The 11,198-nt window shown below is 41.3% G+C and overlaps 1 protein-coding gene across 1 annotated transcript in view; it reads right to left on the bottom strand.

The window, feature by feature from the left end:
* Window positions 1-1,796: 1,796 nt before the first annotated feature.
* Window positions 1,797-11,198, bottom strand: part of pskh1 (protein serine kinase H1) — a 9,694-nt gene continuing 292 nt past the window's right edge. The window contains exons 1-4 of the mRNA XM_084060547.1: window positions 11,060-11,198; window positions 8,738-9,599; window positions 7,482-8,405; window positions 1,797-4,992 (exon numbers count right to left, since the gene is read on the bottom strand). The exon at window positions 11,060-11,198 is cut by the window's right edge and continues 292 nt beyond it. Coding sequence (XP_083916673.1) covers window positions 4,675-4,992; window positions 7,482-8,405; window positions 8,738-8,806 — 1,311 coding nt within the window. The 5' untranslated portion in view covers window positions 8,807-9,599; window positions 11,060-11,198 and the 3' untranslated portion in view covers window positions 1,797-4,674. The remainder of the gene's footprint in view (window positions 4,993-7,481; window positions 8,406-8,737; window positions 9,600-11,059) is intronic.

Raw genomic sequence — 11,198 nt, 5'->3', positions numbered from 1 at the left:
TGACTTCCGGTTGGCGGACTTAAAAATAAGAGTAAACTGATCGTGAGTAGCAAGTAGCAACAGGTTTTTTGAGCAATAATACATGTTATAAATAAATAAGCACCGTATAACAGATCGTGAATATGTTTTATTTCATTTATTCATGTAGGAGTGTCTTTTATTATTTACAGTTTGGTCCTTTAGAATGACTTACTTTAATAGCTATTACCTGACCATCTTTAATAGATAGACCTACAGTATATATATATATATATATATATATATATATATATATATATATATATATATATATATATATATATATATATATATATATATATATATATATATATATATATATATATATTACCATAATACCTTCTATAAATGACACTGGCTTCATGAATGGTTTATTCACCATCACCATAGTGGTTCCCTGGCTGTTTCAGTGGAATCACACCAGCAGGACGCCTATCTGTCTTTACAGTTAAGGTAAAGCTGTTATCACATTCACTCTTTGAACCAAACCCGTAATGTTCCCACACTGCACTTGACTTTATCTGGCTACATCTTTCCAAAAATTATCCATCAAAGGTTGAATGTTGCTGTTTCACAGAATGTATTGCTCTTGCCAGATCTGATAATAGGCCAGTTACTTCCTCCACCAAACACCACTCCACATAAGAAAATTATTTATTTTCTCCCTTTCCTATATCACTGGCAGTGGCATCTTCATGGATTGTCATTCTCCCTGTCCTGCAGTGTCTGCTGTTGCTGTGTGCTCTCTCATCTGCCATATTTCTTGTTCTGCCCCTGTCTGTCTTCTTGGGTTCCGCTTTGCCTCTATTTGACTCTCAGGTTAAGCCTGATTTGTACTTGTAGATCTGCTGGCTTCGGCAATTGACACACCGAGTGGTATAAATAAAAAAAGTATAAATCAAAAGAATATTTTGCCTTTTTTCTCCATCATCTCCATATGAAAATTGAATATGGGTGAAGTGTTCCTTTCTTTTTTATAATATGTGTTATAAGGTACCTAAAACGTACATTAACACACTTTTTTGGTACTTATTCCTGATAAGGTCTACAGCACCTTTTCATTTAATATTTGTTATTATTCATAAAAAAATAAAAATAAATAAACTAATAGTCAACTTTACTCTTATATTGAAGTCCACCAACCGGAAGTGAAATGCTCACGTAGACTTGACGAGCGTTTTGCCCTCAGCCGCAGACCACTGACGTCTGGTTGTATCGGGTTGCCATGTTTTGTGTGGATCATCCCCCCATAATGTTTTTGTTCTTTAGCTCATAATAAGAAGAGGTCGTAGAGACTAGAGCCAGCCAAGTGCGTTATTTATCGTTTCATTATTCAACTCACATGCCCTTCCAGGCTGGAAGTTCCAGCAGAATCAATCATCTGATTGTGGACCTGAAACAGTCTTCAATTTTAAAGGCATAATGCAAAGCTTAATCAAACCTGACAACCCTTCAACCCAGTCTTACTGCGTTTTTGCCGGAAGAGGGCGCCTGTGGCAACATGTATGTACTTATAAGTTTGGAATTAAAAAGGGATACAAAACTCATTGGAATATTGTATTAACATAGCCATTAGCCAAACAGATATTGCAAGAATCTAACTAACATAGTCTATATCACATCCATGAACCAATAATTTGATGTGCTGCTCAAAACGGATTCTTAAAACAATTCTGGACAAATCCAAATGACTTTTGTTGAATATTATTAAAACAGTGCTGTATTTTAGGTACCATTAGAAACAAGCATGTAAACAATTTGTCTACACAGCAAATACATTTGTATGTCAGGTTCGGATTTGTTTTATTGGCACATTTGTATACAATGACTGAACCATTTCACCATTAAAAAACATTTTAAAAAAAGTTAATGGTAGAAGAATCAACGTTTTATCATTCATTTAGACGTAAAACACAATAACAAACATAAAAGACACACAACTGTATTCAGATAACAGTGTTGAGTTGGCTATTTCATTTAGGACAACATTACACAAACTCATACAGATATATAAAAGGTGAAAGAAACTCTCATAGAAATGTGTTAACACTCTGAAGGAACACTTTTGAATACTATATGGTTATCCATTGGACACAACATATACAATAGACACTGCTGACCAATTTAAAACATGAATTCCTTTGACTCCCAGTAATTGTGTGTGTGTGTGTGTGTGTGTGTGTGTGTGTGTGTGTGTGTGTGTGTGTGTGTGTGTGTGTGTGTGTGTGTGTGTGTGTGTGTGTGTGTGTGTGTGTGTGTGTGTGTGTGTGTGTGTTCCAAGATCTCCGAATTTAAAACTGGTTAAAATATTAACCAGTTCCCTGTCAAAAAAGACAGCGTTAGATTGAAACTCATTCAGATTTCAGGCTCCTATGAAGTGAGAGAGAACAGGGTGGATAATACAGCAGTAGAAGAAAAGAACACAGCCAATCTAATCTAGACGGGAGTCAGAGCAATGGAGGAGTCAAAACTGATCTCATGGAAATTAGGAAGCCCTAGAATAGCATCAAGAAGATCAGACAGATTAAGTTTTCAACAAAAAGAACAGATAAACTGAGGTCAGCTGACATGGCTCTGTTGGATTTCCAGTATCATTTAAAAAAGTTCACAACAAAAAAACAACACACTTTATACTAGGACAGCTCACAGCAAAGCGCTCATAGAAGTATGCAAGACCACTTTGTGCAACCGATTTACCCTGCAGGCATTCTAAAGAAGGGGTAAAAAAGGAAAATCAACCAGATCATTTAGAGTCATAAGAAAAATAACAGCCTTCTTAAACATTGTGTGCGACAGTGACCATTCTCATAATTCCAACCACTGTAGACTTCAAAAACGAATGGTTAGGCAAATATATCTCTGAGCCCAAGTCCCATTCCTCCCCCCTCAACTCTCGTTGAGATGTGCAGTGGTCCAGGTTATGAGAAATAAGAGAAGGGAGAGGGCACATTGTAGAATTGGGACATTGGGTACAACCCTTTGTTCCTTCATTGAGGATATATTATAGATCTGATTATTTTGAACTTGTTTCAAAGTGTTATCTAGAAATACAACTTGTGTAGATTGGCAAAGGAATGGCAATATGTTTTGTTTCAAACCACACAAAGATTGCACATAAGGCCCCACAATATGCTGTTCATGTAAAGCACGATTTAAGTCCTTCATACAAATGATAGCTTCATTTTAAAAACTCATTCTTTTTTCTTCATTTTGGTTATTCCAAAGTCAAACTTGGAAAATTAGGAACGGTCCGGATCCATTGGACATGATCTTTGTAGGATTAAAAACACAAGATGTCTAGCTTAATGTTGCTATGCAACCATACCAAGCAAAAAAAAAGAAGGAGCATTCAATACTGCACTAAGAAGCATGTACATCATTTCCTGTTAACAGCAATGATGAAAATGTAAAAAGGGTCAACATTCCTTTAACCACTTTCAACCTGGTGTACCTATTTTGGGCATGTCATAAGTGGAAAAAAAATAAGCCAATCTATAAGCTCATGCGTTGTAGATTGGGATATTCGTCGTACAACAAAGTATAGTGGGCTTAAGTGGTTAATGAAAACTTCATTGGAGTTATGGGATTGGAGGAGCATGGGATGACTGTTTTCTTAAAAACATTGTAGATAAACAAAACCTGCCTTGGAAACAAAACAAAACAGCATTCCAATTTTTTACAAGCTTCAGATCTATGATATCAACGGAATATGACTGGCAAGATAAGACCATCTTAGACTTAACTAGACAAAAAAACTTTTTTTTGGTGTTCACTGATCTGCTAGTGTTGCAGTGTGTTCCATAGCCCACTTCGTAGATAAGCTTGGCTATTGTATATGTCTCCAACAGTTAATGTAGCAAAATAATAAATTCACAGCAATAATTCAGGAATGAGAAAGGGAAACGTTTTTTTTTCTCCCCCTCTGTTAAGAAAAAAACATCCCCTCTCTTCCTAGAAATTTCAGTACCCAGAATTCTGTTCAACAGATCCGTGTGGACGGTCATTATCCAGTGACCATTTGAACGGAGACCAATAATCATGTCAACAACAATAAATAAATATGTAGAGAAAAACAGGGAGTGAAGGAGACAGGGATGTGGGCAGTGAACGGTGTCCTGCTTGCTGCTTCGGGCACCATGGCCGACGAAAGACTGAAGGGACGGATAGGTAGAGATAGACGGAGAAATTGAACCGCTTTGGGCTGTTGCCTCAAAACAGTACTGGTTTGTCCCTTACTGTGCACATACTATGACACACTGTCATGGAAATTCATAGCCTCTTCTACACAGAACACCTAGTCCACCTAGTCCTGTTATAGCCATAAACCATTTTCACACAGCGGCCATTTTGCTCTTACGTCATATGCGATGACGTACTGTAAGAGCAATATGATGTAAAAGAAAAATGGCTGCCTTGTGAATTTTGGTCAATTGACAGCAGCTGCTCTTAAACTAATGATGCAAGTGTCACTGGTTGCCATGGATACATTTAAGTCATTGTCTTTTTTCATCCATGGCAGTGATGTGTGACTTGGAGCCATTGTTGGCAGCAACTTTGAGCAGTGGCAGTCACATGTAAAAGTTCAACCGTTGTAGTGCTGTGGCTCGGTCTCATGCTCTGCAGTCACTCGCTTTCAGTTTGGTTTGGTTAGCGGCTTCAGCCATTGTACTGCTGCTGATAGCGCCGGTTGAGCTCACGGAGCTCTTTTTCACGGGCCCGCCGGGCCTTGTTGGACTTAGTGGAGCGGCTGGAACGCGTGGACTGGGCCGACTTGGTGCTGTGGCAGCGCGACGATGCCCTCTTCAGAAGGTTCTGTGAGATGGACCGCTGCAGGTTCTTCATGGAGGAGGAGGCAGCCATGCTGACAACCCAGGGGTGTTTGATGGCCTGGCCGGCTGTCAGTCGCTCGCTGGGGTCCACGGTCAGAACCCGCTCCACAAAGTCCTTGGCCAGGTTCGACACACTGGGCCATGGCTGGGGAGAGGACAAAGGCACAGAAAAAGATGATGATCTTTATCGTCTGCTTACATTGAAATGCGGCTGGGTGATATACTGTGTTGTGTTTTAATGTTAAATAAATACATCATATTATTAATAACTCTGATGAAAAAATACATCACAGAGTAATTTAAACTGGCAAAATGTAATATATAGTAATATAAGTAAGGAAAATACAGCTCATCCACACCCAATACTGAAAATTGTTCTTAACTAGGCTACTAGACACAAGGGGGCATCAGAGAGCTATATAAAACAATAGTTCTGTATGTGATCAGATGACAAGAAGTTAGATCTCTTGCGCAAGGGTGCTAAGTTATTCACGGGAGATCTATTTAGTTTACTTCACTAGATATTAGATTGAGTCTGCTGGATCTACTCATATTCCCATGACTTGAGTCAGGTTGGCAGGTTATGTGCTGTCCTGTCTGTCTCTTCTGCCAAGTCACAACCCAAAGAATGTTCACCTTGTTTGTTTATGAGATTGCATGTTATGGACTTGGACAAGCTGCACTCTCAAAAAGCTGCACCAAACATTGAACAGCACTACACTACACACTTTGCTGCAAGAAAATGTTCCCAAATTACAAACTTTCCTCGTAATGACAGTCAATTCTCTTTCTGAAACATGGACAGTCTCAGGTACAAGTGTTAACTAGAAGAGTTAAAGTCTAACCGACAGCACCTGGATTACCATAAGCCACAACACACAAACACAATCAATGTATGCCAAATATACACGTCACATATCCAGCCGTCAGATAAATATTCTCTCAGCTGCTGCTACATGATGCTCATGCTTAGTTTAGGATTGTAACATTAAATCATACATTATTAATGATGGCTTTAAAGACACATGTTCCCATAGAGACTAATTCAAGTGAGCAATCAGTGTTAATATACAGTGTTAAGTAGCTTAAGATAGGCCTGTATTTAATGGTTTACTTTGAAACAAGAATTCTTGAATTGCTTTCGACTCAGTTCCAGGTAGAAAATAAAATATTAAACAGACCTGAAAGAGTCTTCTTGTTAGAATCCATAGAACATGTAGCCTACTTGCAATGCAACAGGTTCAAAACAGAATCATAAGCTTTGTGGCATCATTCCCTCATATAATCTTTGATTATTTCTCTTGCTCATTTATCACCCACTCTCTCAACACAGTATATATATATTGATTAATAATGTAGAAATAAGAGTTAAAAGTATTACCATCTATCTGAAAATAAATAAGGCTGCTTTACTTAGTGTCTGTATTCATTCAAGAGCAATGCCAATTATGCAGATATGGCCCATAGTTGTTTGAGAGTGATTTTTGAACATTAAATGCATCCACGTTATGCACTAATCAGACACCTTTGTTTGCCCTACCTACGGTAACCAAGGGCCTAACAACTAAACACTGGCTCACCAGGTTTTGTTTTAGCTCTGGTTTGTAGACTGGTCCTTCACGACATGAGACTTCTGCAGGGTTCATAATGAAAAAGCAAGTCAGAAATGTATTTTGGACCCAAATCATTAAGTGATTTAAAGAGATCACCAATATTTTAAAATCATCTCTGTACCTCCCAGGAAGCCAGAGCTGAAAATTGTTGTAATGTGTTCTGCTCATAAGACAGTGTTGACCAACACAAATAACAGATCCTCTAATAAAGTGTCAATGTGAGTCGCGTCGAGAACCCATTATTTATGTTGGAGACAGACCCACTCTACGGGTATAAAACAGGCATTCATAAAGCTCAGTGGCAACCTAAACACCCACACTCTGAAACAAAGGAAGGGGCTACTCAGCATTCTTTCAACTAGTTACAGAGATGGAGCATAAATTATTATGCACACGCACACACACTTTGCAGAAGGGCATATTGACTCAGCAGAGAGGACAAATAAGTGGGAGAGGGTGATGGCGAGAATTAAGAGCTGGTAGGGTGCATGTAATGGTTATGGATGTGCACCAAAAGGCCAGGAGGATGAGTGGGTATGGGGTGCTTGTGGTGGTTACATCTCACCTCTCCAGTAATGACGGGTCGTTCATGATCGATTCGTTCAAAAGAACTAAGTGAACTAAGTTCACGCTTTCATTATTGCCCCCCTTCCCCTCCCCCCGTACACAGGATGGCAGGGCGGGCTGTTCCCGCGACAGACAGACAGCGGTGCGGTTGAGTTTTTTTTCACTAGACAATAGTGCTAATGAACAAATCATTTGATCGAATCATTTGAACGGATCATTGCCGTGAACGTGAACTAAATCGTTTGTTCACTGAAATGAACGTTTTTTCCCACCACTACTCTCCAGAGATGCTGTACTTCCCCTTCATAATCTGTTGACAGGGCCTCACAACATGTGAGGAATGAATGGAGGATCGGTGAAGCTAGGCGTTTGTGTGAGAGACAGCGGGCAAGGAAGGACAAAAGAACGAAAGAACAATAGAAAGAAAGAGTGTATGTGGATTGCAACATCTCACCTCTCCAGAGAAGCTGTATTTCCCCTTGAGGATCTGCCGATACAGTCTCATGCGGTTGTCATCCTCAAAAGGCATGGTACCGCTCAGCAGAATGTATGAGATCACCCCCAGTGCCCACATGTCCACCGCGTTGGTATAGGGCTTTCTCACCAGGATCTCAGGGGCGATATACTCTGGTGTGCCACATGTGGTCTTCATCAAACACTCATCTCCCTTCTTCCTACTGCTCGCCAAGCCAAAGTCTGTAATGATGATCTTCGAATCGGCTCCCGGGTGGTAGTAGAGGAGGTTCTCTGGTTTCAGGTCTCGATGGGTGATGCCCAAGGTGTGGAGGTACTTGACCCCGTCCAACACCATCTGCAACACCCGTGTGGCGTCACGTTCTGTGAAGGAGCCACGTGCAATGATCCGGTCGAAGAGCTCTCCACCAGTGGCCAACTCCATCACCATGTACACACACTCCGCCGTCTCAAACACCTCCATCAGCTGGATGATGTTGGTGTGGCGAACGCGCCGCAGAACGCATAGCTCCGACTCGCACACCTCCCTTCCCTCTCGGTACCGTGTCTCGATCATCTTGATGGCATACGGCTGGCGTGTACTTTTGTGCTCCACGCGAACCACTCGGCTAAAACTCCCTCGGCCTATCAGGGCTTTGATATCGTACTTGGCTGTGACGCGTGGGTCAAATTTGGCCCGATATTTTGCAACCTTTTTCCGTTGAGGGTCCGAGGGATCGGGCTGGTCTTTGGGGGGCTGGGTGGAGGTTGTACGGCTGGCAGCTTGTGCCTGGGCCTGGTACGGGGAGGTGGAGTCTGCCTTATCACCTCCCCCACATCCAGCCCCACCCATCTTACTCCCAGCACCATCCCCACGTATGAAGTGTTTATAGAGGTCTGTCTGTGGGTGTTGGGGAGGGTCCACCTGAAAAATACATGAACACTTTGTATTAAGCAGCTTCCAGCATTTCACAGACACAAGGTACACAGAGTACACAGAGAGACAACAATTGAATTGAATTGAACACTGAGGTCAGCACTTACAATAATGATATAACATATAATAATAACAATAAAAATAACCAAATAATGCATAAAACATTGAAGCAACAAATGGTGGTAAGAAACAATCAAGTTTATCAACATCATCATCATCATCATCATCATGCATTCGTACAGATATCATTAGTATTACCTGTAGTTCTAAAATGGCAATTTTCTTATATTATTTTCAAAATAATCCACAATCTTACTGACCTTTTTGACCAGGTCCAGTTGAACATCCCCTGGGGGCTCAGGGAGAACCTTAGTGTTCCTGCAACCCATCACATCACCTCAGGCCACTGCCCAGTCAGCCCCACAGGCCACCAGCAGCCCTGCCTCATCACCGCAACAGTGAATTCAACAGTCCCAGGACAGTCAACATCCAGGCTGTACCACATGGAAAGTTCATGAATAGGGCTGGCACACACACTTAAGTCCCAATAAGGTTGCATCAGCAGTCAGATAGACTTGACGAATACAACTGATAACATCCACTCAGTTAAGTCCCATCAAAGTGTCATCCCGTGTCAAAGACTGCATGGATACAGCTGTAGAGCACCTTGCGTGTTGTGACTCCTCCAGCACATCATGAGCTACCTTTTTTTCTGATGTCTTAATGTTTGATTTATTTATAATGTTCTTCAAATATGTGCCAATACCCCTACCACACTGTCTAGAGGCAGAGAGAACACCAAGACCCTTGAAGAAGCGAGCAGTGTCCCATCTGGGATGGTGGAACGTGTTGAAGGTTTGTACGTGAAACTGTCTAAAAATGGGTAAATATGGATGCTCAAGGTGTTTTAGTGAATTATCAGGGGAGGGGAGGGAAAAGGGGGTGCCAGGAGGACCCCTGGCTTCTTACAGGCTTAAGATGCCCTCAGGCAGGGTTGCCTAGTATATTTAAGATTCATGGAATTGTATCATGATCACTGAAATAAGTCTACAACTACATTTTCAGGTTCGTATTCTCTGAAGTCAATCCATAGGGAATAAACTTTGTTCGTAACTGCAGTGTTGCCACAAACAAAGCAGCTTCTCTGGGGAATCAGAGGCTGGAGAATTGAAGAGGGACGTTCTGAAACAGAAAAGAAAATGTAATATGAGTAACATTGTGTGATTATTGCTGAGTCCACTTAAATACAGAAAGTGTGGCTGTGAGGATTACCATGTCTACACATGACAGCAGTTGGAGCATAAACCTTATTACGATTGGACACACAAATGGCAATAACATGACAAACCGTTATACACTTGTAACAGTCCCGAGAAATTCCATATTTGTTGTTTTAAGTCACCAAACAGTCGTCGCGAAGAGGCCATAAAGTAATTGTTTCAAGCAGAACAAAGCTATCAAGGTTTGTTTTACAAAACCCCCCAAAGAAAGGAATCTTGCAACACTGGTTATTACAGAATAACAAACGGCCTCACGTAGCCTAGTATCTAATCTAACTGTTTCCAGTGATGGGACACATACCCGCAATAATGTTGCAGTTTTCACTCTGTTTATCAACTTCTGTTGCTTTGTCAGCCATGATTGGAGCAACTTGATTTTAAACAATCATCCCACAAAAAGGGGACTTTCAACAACAGGCCTAAACAACAACAGCAAACCGAAAATCGTTACATTTCGCTTCATTTGAGCGTATATGGTTTTATTTAAATTAAGTTTGTCAAAGTCAGATCAAAAAGTGTCCAGGCCCTAGTCATGTCAATGTTGGGTTTGTTTTCGCAGCCAAAAGGACTTCCAAACCCTTTCCTACAAAGCTGGATACAAAAAAACATGTTGCAAGTTCGAATAACTTTTCTTGGGACAATCATATCACAAGTAGACAAAGTTATCATACGAACTGAACGCTACTATAGCTAGCAAGCTATCGAAGTTCAGCTTAATTTTTAATCCACTGCACGACGGTGTCGCTTGCCGACAAGAACCCCGATCTCCAAGCTCAAAACGCGTTGCGAGACGCGTTGTGAGCTTGGAGATCGGGTTCTTGTCGGCAAGCGACAGCCAAAACGAGGCCTTATTACACACGACACTGCGGGAGCAGCAGAGCAGGGTAGGACTGACTCCCCCCCAGCCTGCCAAAGCCAGCCTCCTCACCCCACTCTCAGTGGTAACCGGAAGACTCGCCCCAAAACACGCTCACCCCCATTTTCTTCCCCCCCCCCCCCCCCCCCCTGCGGTTCTTGTATTCTTCTTTTACCGAGGTTAAGGTTAGGAATATACGGTTAGGCATATTTTACTGAGGTTAAGATTAGAAATAAAGGCTAGGTTTAGGCATAGTTTTACAGATGTTAAATTTAGGAATAAGGTTAGGTTAGGCGTAGTTTTACTGAGGTTAAGATTAGGAAGAGGGTTAGTTTTAGGCATAGTTGTACTGACGTTACGTTTAGGAATAAGGTTAGTTTTAGGCAAGGTTTACCTGAAGTTACGTTTAGGAATAAGGTTAGTTTTAGGCAAAGTTTTACTAAGGTTACGTTTTGGAATAAGGTTCGTTTTTAGCATAGTTTTACTGAGGTTACGTTTAGGAATACCTGGTGGTGACCGTTCCGAGGTCGCCGGATTTGACCCGGGGCGACCGTGTTTCGGGGCGAGCGTTCTTGTATTCCTCTCAGTCACTCAGCTGTACTGGAGCTCCATTTTTCTCGCTTCGGACTCTCTCCGAACTTCATC

The sequence above is a fragment of the Gymnoscopelus microlampas genome (genome assembly GCF_963454915.1).
Source record: "Gymnoscopelus microlampas genome assembly, chromosome: 6".
In the NCBI taxonomy this organism is placed as follows: Eukaryota; Metazoa; Chordata; class Actinopteri; order Myctophiformes; family Myctophidae; genus Gymnoscopelus; species Gymnoscopelus microlampas.
This window is presented reverse-complemented; position numbering and strand designations above follow the sequence as displayed.